This window comes from Topomyia yanbarensis, unplaced genomic scaffold (genome assembly GCF_030247195.1).
Source record: "Topomyia yanbarensis strain Yona2022 unplaced genomic scaffold, ASM3024719v1 HiC_scaffold_73, whole genome shotgun sequence".
Lineage (NCBI taxonomy): Eukaryota > Metazoa > Arthropoda > Insecta > Diptera > Culicidae > Topomyia > Topomyia yanbarensis.
The window spans coordinates 108,756-124,815 of NW_026683969.1; the positions used below are offsets into that span (position 1 = coordinate 108,756).

The 16,060-nt window shown below is 41.9% G+C and overlaps 2 protein-coding genes across 6 annotated transcripts in view; one reads left to right on the forward strand and one right to left on the reverse strand.

Annotated features, from left to right (window-relative positions):
* LOC131696108 (mucin-17-like) overlaps positions 1-9,991 on the forward strand; it is a 31,637-nt gene extending 21,646 nt beyond the window's left edge. For 3 of the 5 annotated variants that reach the window (XM_058984640.1, XM_058984639.1, XM_058984641.1), the window contains exons 7-9: positions 6,825-6,938; positions 7,009-8,296; positions 8,904-9,991. In XM_058984640.1, the coding sequence (XP_058840623.1) occupies positions 6,825-6,938; positions 7,009-7,934 (1,040 nt within the window). In that variant the 3' untranslated portion in view covers positions 7,935-8,296; positions 8,904-9,991. The remainder of the gene's footprint in view (positions 1-6,824; positions 6,939-7,008; positions 8,297-8,903) is intronic. The other 2 variants (XM_058984642.1, XM_058984643.1) reach the window with 2 other exon arrangements.
* A 2,289-nt stretch (positions 9,992-12,280) lies between these two features.
* LOC131696098 (mitochondrial import inner membrane translocase subunit Tim29-like) lies at positions 12,281-13,040 on the reverse strand. Its single transcript, XM_058984630.1, has one exon. The coding sequence runs from the start codon at positions 12,922-12,924 to the stop codon at positions 12,304-12,306; it is 621 nt and encodes a 206-aa protein (XP_058840613.1). The 5' UTR covers positions 12,925-13,040; the 3' UTR covers positions 12,281-12,303.
* Positions 13,041-16,060: the final 3,020 nt, after the last annotated feature.

Here is a 16,060-nt window from a genome sequence, read left to right on the forward strand (position 1 = left end):
TCCGGTTATGGAAGGGGAACTCTGACAGCGATGATTTGTTTACCGGTACCCGCTGCTGACAAGGCGCTGGAGGTGGGCAAAGTTACGGTTGGATGGTCGAGATGCCCATTGAGAGCTGCCCCTCGAGTGAATAAGCAGGCGGAGAAATACTTCAAGTGTTTGGCCTTTGGCTTGCACAGCCCCGAATAGATCCAGAATGTGCTGGAGACGGGCCATCTTGCGAGACACGACACCCAAAGATCGAAGTGCATGCTTTGCACTCCAGCGGACGGAAATGACCATCAGACGGGTGACTTCAAATGGCCCGCCTAGGAGAGGTAGACTGCGGCCCAACGGTAATAGAGATAACCAAGATAAATCTGAATCACTCTGACACCGCACATCAACTGTTATGGCAGTCTACGACAGAAGCAATGTGTGACGTCGCTGTGATCCAAGATCTGTATCAAATCTCCCTTGATAACGGTTACTTAGTGGTGGATAGATTGGGAACGGCTACGATACAAGTTATGGGCAGATCACACATTCAAGAAGTGGTAGAACACCCATACGAAGGCTTCGTGATCGCCAAAATCAGCGTCATTTTCGTGTGCAGCTGTTGCGCTCCTCTAAGGTTGACAGTGGAGCAGTTCAAACTAATTATCCGATCAATTGATTAGCCGAAAGCCGGTAGTCATTGTTGATGACTTCAACGCCTGGGCTGTCCACTCCACAACCCAGGCTCTCTAACTAACACAAGAGCGTATATCCTGCAGGAATCTCTAGCGATGTAAGTCGTACGATTGTGCAATGAAGGTTCCGTTAGCACATTTCGGAGAGACGGGAGGTAGTCTCATCGACGTCACGTCACGTTCTGTAGCCCTTCACTGACGGTGAGCATGTATTGAAGAGTATGCGAGGAATATACAGGGAGCACCATCTGGATGTATCCTATTTCAACATTGAAAAGCTCCGCCATTTCCACCCCATTTTGACAGATAAACACAATTATGAAATGTTATTTAGTACCTTTTTAGCTATGAGTCGATTTACCCCAAAAGAACGCGCTCGCTGAAATCGTAGCGCTTTACATTGAAAACGATCGTTCAATAGTGAAAACTGTACGTGCTTATCGTAAAAAATATGGCAGGCATTCGGCGCTTACAAACAAGACAATGCGTAATTTGGCGTGGAATTTCTTTAAGTACGGGTCTGTAGCAACTCCCCAGATTCCTATTTTCAACAAGACGGGTACCTGGCCATACCGCAGCCGCTGCAATCAAGTTCTTGCAGTGCAAATTGCCAGGACACGTTGTCTAAAAAAATGGTGATCTGGAATGGCCTCCTCGTTCTCCAGATTTAACGGTACCAGACTTTTTTCTGTGGGGTTACTTGAAAAGTAAAGTTTATTCTAGCAAACCTAAGAATCTTGACGAACTCAAGGCTAATATACCTAATATACGAGCTGAAATTGCGATTAAGCCCGAAATGCTGTCCAATAAGTCCGAAATGCTGTTCAATGTCATGCAAAAAACCCGCAAAAAAGCTGCTTTTGTGTATCAAATGAGGGTGGTCATTTAATCGATGTTGTATTCTAAACTTGGTTTATAATAGATGGCATAAAATATCCTAAAAACTTGCTTGCTTGTGAAAATCGGCTGAAAAATGGCAGCACATCCAGCTGGCACACCCTGTACACATAGCTAGACGAAAGCCTTCAACAAAGACCTCATCGTTGAGGCATTGCAGCCGAACGGCGGAACCGAGAACATGGATGCGGCTGATCTAACAAGGATTGTGACAGTTTTGACGTTACGCGAAAACTGTAGCCAAGCAATAGACGGCGTCTAGCTTGCTAACAGAACGAGACTGTCAGTACGCTACGAGTTGCTTGTCACAGTGCCAGAAGGCCGACTCCGAGAGCAGTATCGAAGCCAGAGAGAGAAAGAGCTATGGCCGCGTTTCGGAAAACTAGGGTTGCTTTAAAACAGGAGATCAAGCAGCTCCTTGTGCGGAGACGTAGACGTCAATCCCTGGGGCGACGCGTACTGAGTCGTGATGGCGAAAACGGAGGGCACGTCGGCGCTAGTTGCAATGTGCTCGGGTAAGCTGAAGATAATAGTTGAGGGTCTCTTCCCGAAGCACGATTCAACTACCCGGAAGAAGGAGCAAGCAGACGCTCGGCAAGTGACTAACGATGAGATGCCGAAGTATCGAAGCAACAACAAAGAAAGCTCCCGGTCCTGATGGAATACCAAATGTGGTGCTGAAAGCTGCGACTCTGGCATATCCGGACATGTTCAGGATAGTGCTGCAAAAGTGTCTAGATGAAGGCAACCTACCTGAAATGTGGGAAAGTACGGAAGCTGGTGTTATTGTCAAAGCCAGGGCAGCCACCAGGCAATGGTACAGGCCTATATGTTTGCTTGGGTACACTTGGAAAACTCCTGGAAAGAATCATGCTTAACAGGCTAACGAAATGCACGGAGGGCGAGCAGTTCGGATTTCGCAAAGGAGCATCAAGAGTGGATGCAATTCGGACAGTGCTCGAGAGTACGGAACGAACAGGAGATAAATACTGTGTTGTGATCACGATAGATGTGAAGACTGCATTTAGACAGCTGGGTAGAGGCCGGACGTGGGTTGGTGGAGGCAACGTTAATGTGCGCGACCAAGGAGGAAGGTTCGATGAGTAACTCCCCAGCATGAAAATTGCCGTTGTTCCGCAGGAGCTAGAGGCGTCGCTGTAAGGAAAGATGATTGTAGAAGAATAGGGAAGTGCGAAACGGAAAAGGAGTGAAACTGAAAAATGCGGTACTGAAAAGTAGTTTGTGGCTAGAAAAGGCAAGTTCGAAACGTAAAAGAAGGAAACGAGAAAGTGCACCTCGGAAAAGAAGATTGTAGTGAGAGAAGGGAAGTGCGAAGTGCTACAATGTGGGAACGGTGCGAAGGAAAGAAGAAAAGGAAGAGAGGTGACCTTGTTGCACGGTGCAACATTACCGCCATTCGCCCGGTGCCCAACATTCGTGATCGTGTGCCGCGGGCGATCAGAAACGCACAATCTGCGGCATTAGAACCCCGTCGCGTTTAGTGATCTGAGTGGAACACGGCCGAGCAGAATCGAGGCAGAAATCGTAGGAAGGAACGACAGAACAGCAAAAGTCTCTTTGTAAAGAACCATTTTGTGTTTTCGGCAATTTCAGCCTAGATTTGGGTGAAGTCCAAATTATATTGTACAAGAGTGCTGCTGTACGAGACGAACGAAGGGCAGAAGTTATTGCAAGTACAGAGGGTGTTCCTCAGCGTTCGATTCCATTCTTGGTCCAACTCTTTGGAACGGGATGTACGATGGGGATTTGACACTGCGGTTCTTCAGGCAAGTGAAAATCGTGGGTTTCGTGGACGACATGTCACTAACGGTGATGGGTGAGGTATTTGAAGAATTGGAGGTGTCTATGACGGCGACAATAGACGCGATCGAGGACTGAGTGAACGGAGTCAAGTTGCAGATAGCTCACCACAAGACGGAGGTGTTGTTGATCAGCAACTGCAAAGCGGTTCAGCGGATGCAGATCACCGTCGAAGGGCACGTGATTGCATCGAAGCGTGCACTGAAGCAATTGGTAGTGATAATCGACGACCGGTTGAACTTCAACAACCACGTCGACTACACCTGCGAAATTCGGCGAAGGCAACAAACGCAATAGTAAGGGTGACGTCAAACGTCGGCGGCCCGAAAAGGAGCCCTAGACGTGTGCTATCTAGTGTTTTGTCATCGATGCTGTGATATGGGGTTCCCGCCCGGGGTGCGATGCTGAAAACCACGCGGAACCGCAAATAGCTGAACAAGACGTTAGGGCTGATGGTGAGCGCGTACAGAACAATATCGACGGAGGCGGTATGTGTTATCGCCGGGATGATCTCTATCCGCACCATACTGGCATACTGCTCCATATCGACTACTACAATAGAAGAAATACCATAAACGGGAGAAAAATGGTAAGACTTGATTCGATGGCGTGGTGGCAGCAGGCATGAGATAGTGAAGAAAAAGAAAGGTAGACCTACCGGCTCATCCCAAACCTATTGACGTGGATCAATAGAAAGCTCGGACAGGTGGATATCTGCCTGACACAGCTTCTGTTGGGCAATAGCTGCTTCAGGAAGTATCTTCATCGGTTCGAGCACGAAACGTCACCGTTGTGCCTGTAGTGTGAGAACGCTGAGCAGCACGCGCAGATAAATGCTTGAAACGGAAGGACCGGACACAAACCCGGATGTCGTCTAAAGGACGACATACGCCGTAAACACGTGGAACGCGGTTGGCAGAGTTGTGACGCAGATCATGACCGACTTACAACGGAAATGGCGTAATGAACAGCGAGCAACGGTTTGGGGAGAGCAATCACCACCAGGAAACTCTCCGCCGGAGTAGGCTAGATCCACTGCCGGGAACTAGTCGAGTAGACTGTGACAGAGCACCGGGTAGTAGTCGTTAGGGCGCCAGCGAACCGAACGCACGTTCCACCCGGAAGCGATAGATAGAAATGTAGACAGAAATTCTTCCGCCAGGGAACTCACCATCGGCGTAAGTTAGATTCATCGCTGGGGACTAGACTGAGTAGACCGCGACGAGACACCACCAGTCACGGGTCATCGGAGCACCAGCGAATCGGACGCGCTGCTTCACTGGAATCACCGACTGACCTCGGCACCTGGCTGGTAGGCTCGGTTTCGGGAGAACTTCTCTCGCCGGACAACTCTCCGTCGGAGTAAGCTAGGTCCATCGTCGGGGACTAGACCGAGTAGCTCGCGAACAACTCGGAAGCTTAACAAGGAAGTGGTACTACATAGCACAAGGGAGCCGAAGGGCTCAGTAAATTAGACAGTGTGAAGTTTGCCGCCCAGATTCTTCTCTTTTGCATAAACGTGACAGTCCATCATTTGCTCTGGTTTAAATCACACCACGTACTGAAGCTCAAAGAAATTCGACATCGGTTGAGTTCCGTATCTTTATGTCGTCGGCGAAGAAGAGGCGGGGTCCCTGTAATTTGATATTGACGACATTGAAATAGAGGAGAAATATTGGGTCGAGGTGGCTTTCTTGCGGGACGCTGGATGTACTCCAATTTAATTTAAAAAGAAACGCTCATGTTTAAAAGAATGCAAAAGCACCTATAACATGTATTCGGCAGCAGGCCAGTTGGCATAAAGTTATTTGGCATAAGGTGATTTGGCATAATGGACATTTCGCATAACGGTTATTTGGCATAATGGTCATTTGGCATAATGTTGAGAATTTATCACGCTGAAGGTCATTTGGCATAACGGACATTTGGCATAACGGTCATTAGGCATAATGGTCACTTGGCATAATTTTGAGAGCTGATTACAATGAAGTGACCTTCATTGGCATAACGGTCATTTGGCAGACCTTCAGCAGTAGCACGGCTCAAAATTATGCCGAATTACCTTACTTCTGACACAGTCTTAAATTGTGTGTTACCCTGTAGTTAAAAAAATGACAAATGACCAAAATTATGCCAAATGTCCGATATGCCAAATGTGCGTTATACCAAATGACCGTTATGTCAAATGTCCGGTATGCCAAATGACCTTCAGTGTGATCAATTCTCAAAATTATGCCAAATGTACGTTGTGCCAAATGTCCATTATGCCAAATGACCTTAAGTGTGATCAATTTTCAAAATTATGCCAAATGACCGTTATGCCAAATGACCTTAAGTGTGATAAATTTACAAAATTATGCCAAATGACCATTATGCCAAATAACCGTTATGCGAAATGTCCGTTATGCTAAATGATCTTATGCCAAATGATCTTATGCCAAATGACTTTATGCCAATTGACCCAGACCCTCAGCGCAAAAAGCAAAATCGTCACTCAGATTAAAATGCAAAGTTGATAAAAAATATTGCATCTGCAAAAATATTTTTGGCGTTCTGAGAATTTAATCCAAACGTATGAGTTACAACGATCCTTGTATTTCAAAATAATAACGAATTTTGTCGAATATCCCTCAATTTTAGTTCAGCTCCAAACCATGCCAATTATGTATTATCAAGGGACCCCAATTCCAGCACGGTTCAAAATTATTCCAAATGACCATTTCTACGCTAAATGGTATTATGCCAAGTGTCCCGCTTTTAAAGCCGTGATGGTCGTGAGCAACATAATGCTTGCGATAAAAGAAAATTCCAACATTCCAACGAGAGGAAAATATTCCAGTTGTTGAAGATTAATTGAATATTTGTCGGAGTAGTTCGAGAAATCCGCTGAATAGACTTGGACGTTTGCGTTTCGCTGGAAATTGCGATGACGGATTGCTTTTTAAAACGAACTTCATTTGCATTCGCGATAACGACAGCAACATCAAATAGAAGTCGGATTTGATCGAATCTGATTGAATATTAGAGGACTGACGATTGTTCTTGAGTACGACAACTGCATCACAAAACTACACTGACGTGATCCGCATAACAGTCCCATTTGCTTGGGTTTCCTATGCAGGTGGGACTGTTATATGTATTACGGCAGTACACCTTACCTGTAATATGAGCAATGGATAGGACAGGATCCTATCATTTGTCGTTTGTCTTGAAAAGCAGATAAACTTAAATACTAATGCTTAAGCTAGCGATTCATTTGCTTGAATGTGATACGGCTACAGTAAGAATTACAATAATATTCATCGATATGCTGTTGTGTTGAATCGGGTAAGATAATCGCTTTTAATCTATTCTTGTTTTTCATCAACGAATATAACTATTTCTATCAGTCGTAGATGATAAATTTATTCCCTTGTTTTCTTTTCTTCTCGACAGGTTCGGCTCAAGAGCTGCTGGCAGCACTTGCAGTTAGTCAACCAGGCCTGGGAATCGTGGCCGCCGAGGGCACTCAGATTATTGTGGCACCAGAATCGTTGATCGATCTGCAAGGTTTGCAATAATGCCATCAGCCGCGACTATTCGGTCCCTAATGTGCGCACTGTCTATCACTTATTTCCAGATACACCACTACCAGGGGAAATAATCCAGGTCAACCCGAACACTACCGTCGAAACAAATGCAGTCCTCACGAAGCCACCGATCATGTCGACCGTTGAGGTTCCTACTAAGAACGGCGGCAGCGGAGAATCGTCCTCCCATTCGCCAGAGCAGAAGGTGCTGGAAACTGTTTCGACGAATCTAGACGAAAGTCTTGCCGCTGTGATTGGCGTCTCGACAAATTCTCACGTGCCCACCTCACTAGAACTACCAATCACTGTAACAAATCCGGTCATTGCCAAAACGACGACCAGCAAAATCAATCCGATTTTCCCTCCGACTACGGCAATTTCTGCGATTGGAATAGATCCTGCAGCGATGGCAGCGGCGGTGATTGAACTCCCAACGGTAGCACAAACAGGTACAGATAGCTCACACGTTGATACACTCGAGAATAGATCTTATAGCGATGTAAAGATTGACCTAGATCGGCTGTCAATCAGGACGGGTCAATCCGAACAGCTGGTAGAGACTAATGGTAAAACTACAGACGAAGACGATGATGAGAATCGTGAAGTCGATAACGAGAACGATCTTGACGAGATCATTCCTAATACTCCGGAATCTCAAATGAACAGTCACGCTGAGATATCGTCTCAATTTAGTGATGACGAGTCCGAGGCACCGGTGCCAATTCCAACCGTTGCCGAAGACGATGAGGATGATAACGTCTCTAATTGTAGTGAAATCATTCCCATACAACCGAATGTTGTAATTTTGAGGAATGTTAATAATGAACTGATCAACAATAACGATAACAGTAGTGATATGGAAATAGAACACACTAATCCCACTTCAGGGGATGAGGAGAATAATCCTGTTCAAACATCGAATCCAGAAGTCGCTGTATTCGATGGCACTAACAGCAGTGCCGTAGTCGAGAGATAATATCTGGCAGGCAGCAGTGGAACGTTTCTAGATTTCACCTCATTAGCACAGGCTGAGTTGGTTAGCGTAAGTCACTATGCTGTCCCGTCAGTAGAGCTGCCATTTTTGCCAATACCAATCACCTCTGGCCAAGGTCGACAACAACGACCAAAGATGGCACCACCAGCTAGTTGGGTTGGCAGTACTCCTTCCACGCATTCATTCTCATCTTCATCAACTTTTTTGTCCGAACGTTGTGTCACCACAACCACGACTACCACCACCTCCACCAATAACAACGGTAGCAGCAACAATACCATTTTCTTGTCATCACCAGAGCATCCGTTCTTCTAAAATGCGTCATCGCCGAGCATTTTCTATAGGTACTAGTAAAAAAACTGAAATCAATGGTAATGGTTCTTGCGTTCGTTAGGCTCGTTTCCTGGATTAATTATAGGTGGAAGTTATTACGTGTTTAGTAACGCTATTGCATGCTATTTTTATATTGTGTTCGAGTTTTTCCAACATTTTTTTTGTATTCAGTCAGATTCAAAGTCGATTCAATGATATATCGACAATGATAACAGCAACATGCTGGTTTGACTTTTCACAGCGAAAATGTTTGATAATCAGTTCAAACCTTTTTGTACTTTTTTTTTGCTTCCTAAAAGTCTAAAGATGACAATATACAGAACGTGATTCAATGGTGTAGGTGTGATGCTTGAAGGAAATGATCCCAACTGCTCGGAAGCGAAAATTCCTGAATCAGCGGATTTTTCTAGCCAGATCCGGAACTCGTGAGTGCGTGGATGATGTTACAACAAACAATCACCAGTGACAAAAGCAGCAAACTTTTTGTTTCTTCGCTAGGTTTTGACTTATTGGTAGTTTGTCCACATTCTGTTATAAGCATTTTCCGCACATAAGTTTACATTTTACTGGTTAATTAACTTCTAATCACTTTTATTTTTGTATTTATTTTATTTGCAGAGCACCTTACACCCATCAAATCAATTTGGGATTAAACTGCACGTTACATGGAAATCGAAGATGAGTTGCTGTTCGTGCTCCCGTGATAGCGTCGGGAAAAACTTGTACATACTGAAGAAGGCATTATCGATAAGGAAACTTAGTTTTGTTAGTTGATATTATCACTATGAATGCTTATCTTTTTTGTTGATGCTGGTCCCCTATTCTTCCTTTTTATCCATTTTGTGTTACTAGTATGCGTGTGTTCATATTTTTCGTTGCACTCTACATACTATGTACTTTCGTGAACTTCCTACGGCTTGTATAGAAACTTTAGCAGCGTATGAGTTTTATCTTATCAATTGTGCGAATTAAACTGTATGCTTCTTAAAATGCAAAACGATTATTCATTAAAGTGCTGGAATGGACTGCATAATTTCGCAACTCGGAAACAATAAAACAGACACGTAAGAAAATCAACGGTTCTGAATCAATTTAGATTTGTGGCGAAGTTTTACCAGTTGTTGAAATTTAAAATTCACAAAAATAGGATATAAGACAATTGTAAAATAAGTTTCTAAACTATACTGTGTAAGCAGCGAGAGATTGAAAATCTCTTCTAATATGTATTATGTGTATTTCTCACCCCCATCTCGACCTGGAGAGGGGCAGACATTTAATATCGTTTTTAGTGGGACGCTTCGCTCCGCAGAGAAGAAATGTTGGCTTGCAAGCATAGATTAAATAATGGTATATAGTTATACTTTCCAAACCGTACATAAAGAAATTATTCGTAAAAACTCATACTACTGTAGCGCGTTCAGACGTTGACAAGTCTTCGAAGCCTCATCAGACGGATATCTTGTGTAAGATATCTATACGGTGGCATTAGTTTGGAGTGAAGCTAGTGACTTCCAGCGATGCTTTGTTCGGAAGCGTTTTCGAAACGCCAGCTCGACGAATAGAAATGGAGTGATGTTTTTGTCGCGTCTACTATCGTAACGATACATACAAACACTACACTTACTATTACTGATATGTATTTATAAGTAAATTGTAATAGTGATTGCAAAGTAATAAATGTTTAGCGAATACATTATGAAATCAAATGTAAATGTTTGTTTTATAGCACGCAAAAGAAAGATCATGCGGGGTAAAAATTTTAGGTTCAGCAATTATAATCTGACAAAAGACATCTTTTTTAATTACGTTTTGTTTATATTGAAGCACGTTTACGTTTAGCGTAACGAACATTTGGCATAATTTTGAAATGTGACTACGGGCTATTTGGCATAATTAGCTTAAACCTCTGGAAAACGGTCATTTGGTATAATTTTGAAAAGTGATTACATTGAAGGCACATTTTTATATATAAACGGTGGTTTCTCCAGAGAATGGGCTCCCGTTGTACGCAAACGTATCACTTTTCCAGACCATTAAAACTGCTGGCTTGTGAAATTTCTCCATTCGTCCGGAATTAACGTGTTTTCAGTTTCGGTTACTAAAATCATTTACTTATCCTTTTTTATATCATGAGCTGTTCTTTTTATTTATATAATGTTAAAAATATAATTCCACCAGCCCGTTACGGTACCCTTTATCCAAGACAATAATTAGTTTTATTTGGTTTCCGGCAAATTTTAATTTTTTTAAGTATTTATACGTACTAAACCATCGGTTTATATACTACTCCACACCCTTATTCTTGTTTACGACGAATGCGAGATTTGTTCGAAAGTGGTTTGTATTCCCGTTTACGACGGCAAAATCAAATGGGCTTACTATTCGTTCGAATTGCTTTCGATTTCGAACGAATCTCGCATTCGTCGTAAACAAGAATAAGGGTGCCAGTGTTTGAGATGTATAACCGAGAACAAGGGCGACGTTGCCGTTGACCCGCTATCTGAAGCGGCGGTCCCTCGCATACAAACCTATGATCCACTCGGATTACTCAATCATAGGATCTATGAATTAGCCTGTCGGACAGCTCGCAACTTAGTGATGAGATTTAGCCACATTTGAGACAAGTTTTATCATTCATTTAAATATGCAACAAAGAAACCGAAGCGGCGCACAGTCTCTAAGAATCCACCGGACGAGGAGACGGGTAAGCCGCACTCGCAAACGCAAGCAAATCTACATATGATCCACTCTTTAGTCCGTTATGCTTAAACATATGGGCTTTTTTGTTAGCTGCCTACATGCATCATCTCGTGTTTTTTTTAAAGCGCCAATAAACATACTGTCAAAATTCACTTTGAGGGAAAGTTCCGAACAAACCATTACTCGCCAATTGTAAATCACAGCTGCAGTAAACGAAAGAGGAAAGTTTCATTTGATTAAATGGCCTGCGTTAAGCCAAACCGAGCTAAGCGCCATAATTTTTTTCGTGTATTTTTCGTACCAAAATTCATTTTTCGATAACTTACCACTTACGTAGAAAGTCAAAGAACACTTGCTTGCTTTCGTTTGCTATTTGAGCTCCCAAAACATAATAGATATTAGAGTTCCTGGTGTTACATTGGATGTTAAAGCGATTTAGGATAAAGTACCTCAAAATGGCGCTTGGTTCTCTTTGGCTTAACACAGGCCAAATGTTAACAACCTTCCTCGGCGAGCTATGGTTTGTCCGAAATTTTCCTTCAAAGAGAATTTCGTCAGCATGCTTATTGGCATTTTTTAAAAACCACACGAGATGTGTAACAATTTCCGGCAGCACCAAAATACACACAGGAAAGTATTTTCCAAAGAAACACCCTGGTAACTAATAACTTTTGTCAATAAACAAACGACCTTCATGCAAAAGTAGTGTTTTCCTGAACATAATAATATAGTTATACCAAAAGATCTTTAGCAGTAACACGGCTCAAAGTTTGCAAAGTATGCCAAATGACCTTACTTCTAGCAAAGTTTGAGATTATGCTTATTTCCTTGAAGATAAGGGAATTATGTCAAATGGTCTTCAGTGTGAACACTTTTCAAAATTATGCCAAATGGCTCACTTAACATACAATTAAAAATTATGCCAAATGACCATTAGCCTAGAGAAAAAAAAATATGCTACATGCAAAATGTTATACCAAATGACCTTCACTGTGCCAAATGTTCTTTATGACAAATAACCCAGATCCTTTGCGAATAACAAGGTTCAAGCATGCTGACACCAAGACCCGCAGCGCGGGGTTGTCCCCGAAAAGTAGGCTAGCTTTAGGGCTTTATAAAATTAAGCAGGCTCATAAGTGCGAATTCCGAAATCGATTTTGATTCGGGCCGGTTTGAGACAGGTGACAGGTACAATCAATCCTTAAAATTACATACCATATTGGGGATATCTTGAGCTATATTTATTCTTATATACGACATCAATACAGGTTATCATCAAATTAAAGCTACAGAAACATGTTTTAAAATTTATTTAACTTTAAATGTTCTCTTCGTTGACATCATAATCCACCATCTTCTTCTTTAGCATCCACCACTCGTTGTTGAACCCCACATCGATGATTCGCTCCCAGAACGTCAAGTACCGTGGCTGCAGGTACGGACAAATAGCCTTATATATCGCTACACCTCTATCGAAATTGTCCAACCAGATGAAGGACACAACTCCGAGTGATATCCGCCGAATGATTCCTTCGTTGAACGCTCGTTGCAGGAACAAAATGTGGGCGACAGTTTCCGGATTCTGGCAGATGGTATGAACCAGTGATAACTCGTTTTCGCAATTACGAAAACGTTGCAGAAAATCACTTTCGTCCGGATTATTGGCACAGCAATAATAACCGGAACCTAGTAGGGTAAGATAGATTCCACTGCGAACAGGACGCTGGTGCATGGTTCTTCCGGTGTCAATTACAACCTCTTTGTAATCGATGAACAGATTCTTCCAGTATTTGGCCCATTTTTCCCAGATGGTTCCTTTGTACTTTTCAGGGAACTCGAGGGCGTCAAGCCGATTTTGAAGGGCAGCTCGCTTTTCCTTCAGAGACTCCAAATTGTTCCGAGCGAATGATGACGCAAATCGTATTTTACGATATGCCATAATTATTAATGATTAACTGTTCTACTTTTAACTTGAAATACAAAAATTTATATAACTTTTGTGCAATATGAACGATATGAACTGCGCTCGCCTTGTTTACATATTCTATTTTGACATTTCACACACCTACACATAGAAATGTTATACATAAACAAGACATAAAAGCACGTGCGTACAAGATGCATGATATAGACAGGTGGGAACATTCGTCGTTTTTGAGTCGCGTGGCCTCCGATTGTTAGCTTGATCCCGCTTGGAATAAAATCGGACAGCTAGCAGAAATCCGTCAGTTTCTCTTAAGTTAAGCTAAACCTTCATGAGATGGTGTAAATTCATGAAACTCTCCAGATCACGCGAGGAAAGAATATATCCGGCTAATAGGAAAGTGTCAGCTTTGTATCATACACAGCCGATCCTTCTCTCTGATAGTCTTCACTGAATCTCCTACGTAGTCCAAAATATGAAAGAGCTTGACATTAGTACTGATTGGGGGTGGGCGTAGCGTATTGGTAAATCGATTGCCTTGTACGCAGCGCACCTGGGTTCGAGTCCCGACCCCGCACATAGAGTTAGAAACTTTTCATAAATGATTTTTCTAACCCGAAGAGGCGAATGACCTTAAGGTTAAAACCTCTATAATAGAAATAATAAAAAAATAGTACTGATTGGGTCTCGGTTTCGAGTTGGAACTTTATTTATGGAACGATTTTTTATAACCACCATAATACCCCTAATGGAAAATGGCGGTAATTTCAGAATAATTGCAAATAAAACAAATTTTTTTACTCGTTTCATTCATATTTTGGCATATTTTGTTGCGGATTTTGACGAAAAATATATCAGTCATCAGACTAGTTTACTAATTAATTATCAATTGCAAACACTTATTTTAGACACATCAACTAATAACCGAACGATAAAAGTTTATTTTTCGGCTTAAAATGTATTGTTATTTTAGTAATAGCTGGTTGTCAGGAATACGGCGCAAAGATCGCGCGTTGTGTCCTTTATTGTAAATCTTCGCTTCAGTTGTGAACCGAATTCATCGAGGGGTTGCATTTAGGTGGTACATGGGAAACCTTCGACTAGAAAAACTCTAGAAAGAGAACTGCGGAGACTCCATTTTGGATCGATTGGATTCGCGTTTAACTGTCAAAAAACGAATCCAATCGAACATTGCCAATCCTCTTAACATTGGACGTGTTGCCATACAATGCCGGGGCATACGTTGCCAAAAATACTGTTTTCCCTCCGCAGTTCTCTTACTAGAGTTTTTCTACCTTCGACCACTCTATCTTGAGTTTATCTTTGTTGTTAAGTCGACCTGAAACTTATCGATTGCAAACAAACTTCATTTTGATGTGCTTAATTGGAACTCAGGTGATAAAAGCGTTCGGATTTTGTGGAGAAGAAGAAGCGATGCAAGAGAAAGCGTGATTTTTCTTATATTGTTAATAATTACTTGTTTTGAGTCCAACTTTTAAACAGTGTTATACTGTACAATGTGAACAGACCTTGAACATTTGAGACGTAGCTAGCGTTACTGGCATTTGGTGGCCGCTTCAGGCAACAAACAGTTTTCACGGAGCTGGTATTAACTCAATTTTAATTTAATATCTACTCAATTTCGTTAAAGGTAGAACAAGTCATAGAATGAGCACAGACTAACAGACATAACACTATGAGAGAATTCGCCCAAAAAACATCGATCCAGCAATTTTCCCAGAACCCTAGTTTCACCTTTTATTCACGGTCCCAAACACTCATTTGCTGATGGGTTACCCCTCAGGTTTGGGAACAATTCTCGACAAACGTATGATTACGGCTTAAAAGCCAACTGTCAAAAATCTCTTTGAAAGGAAATTCCAGACAAACCGCTACTCGCCAATCACAGGTGTTGGTGGTAAACAAAAGAGAAAAGTTTTCTCTTTCATTAACTGCTATGAAATGTGTTTAGCTAGTAGCGGTTTGTCTGGAATTTCCTTTCAAAGAGAATTTTGACAGTTGGCTTTTAAGCTCATACATGCTTGCTCATATGTCAATGGCGCCATATTTGCAAATGTGGTCACAATCCCAACTACAAATATATTTTAAAAAATCGTTAAAGCGTGCGAAGCATTGTTTTCGAGTGTTATGTCTGTTAGTCTGTGGAATGAGTAGCATGTAGGATGTATTGGCATTTGTCAAATGTCCCGAACAATGATCAGACATTGGTCAGTACAATTTTTCTGATTTTCACTACCAAGTTTCTGAGTATCTGCGGTTTTTATTTGCTGAGTTATATTATATGAGCGTGTACGCAAGTCTCGTCCCAGGAACTCTCGACAAACATATGATTACGGCTTAAAAGACAACTGTCAAATTTCTCTTTGAAAGGAAATTACGGACAAACCGTTACTGGCTAAACCTAGGGCAGATCACTTGCGATGCATTTTTAAAAATCAGCGAAATTAAATGCATTTATTTCCATCAAAATAGAAATTCATAATGTATTTTGCGTTGCGTGCAATGTTGTTTGCGTTTCGTGTAAGACGTCAAAACCCTACAGAAAAATTAGCTCTACATTTAACAAAACGTCGAATAAAGTGGATCAGCGTAGGACGTTTGTTAAACAAACTTTTCTGCGAGGTAGTGCAAAGCTGATGCAAAAATGGAAATTAAATGCATTTTTTTCAATTTGATGCAAATTTGTTATACATTCTTAGAGTGATCTGCCCCTAGGGCTAAACACTGTTCATAGCAGTTAACGAAAGAGAAAACTTTTCTCTTTTCTATACTACCAACATCTGTGATTGGCGAGTAACGGTTTGTCCGAAATTTCCTTTCAAAGATAATTTTGACAGTTGGCTTTTAAGCCGTAATCATATGTTTGTCGAGAACTATTAAAAAAAATCCATTTCATTCAGAGATCATCCCATAATCCCCTAGATGCAACCCCTTCCTTCACCACGATTAGGGAGAAACCCATTCCACGCCTAGTCGGACTCTCTTGTGACCGAATGATATGACGATAATTTTCTTGTAATTTGGCACTGACAATACAAACCGGAAGTTGTTGAGAAATACTAACATGACAGCTCGGTTGTCATTCAATTTGAAAGCTCTCTTTCCGGCATCTTGTAAGGTTAGTGATGGA

What these genes read in the sequence shown, in the direction of transcription:
- LOC131696098 (XM_058984630.1), bottom strand. Translation starts at nt 12,924, where the DNA reads ATGGCATATCGTAAAATACGATTTGCGTCATCATTCGCTCGGAACAAT.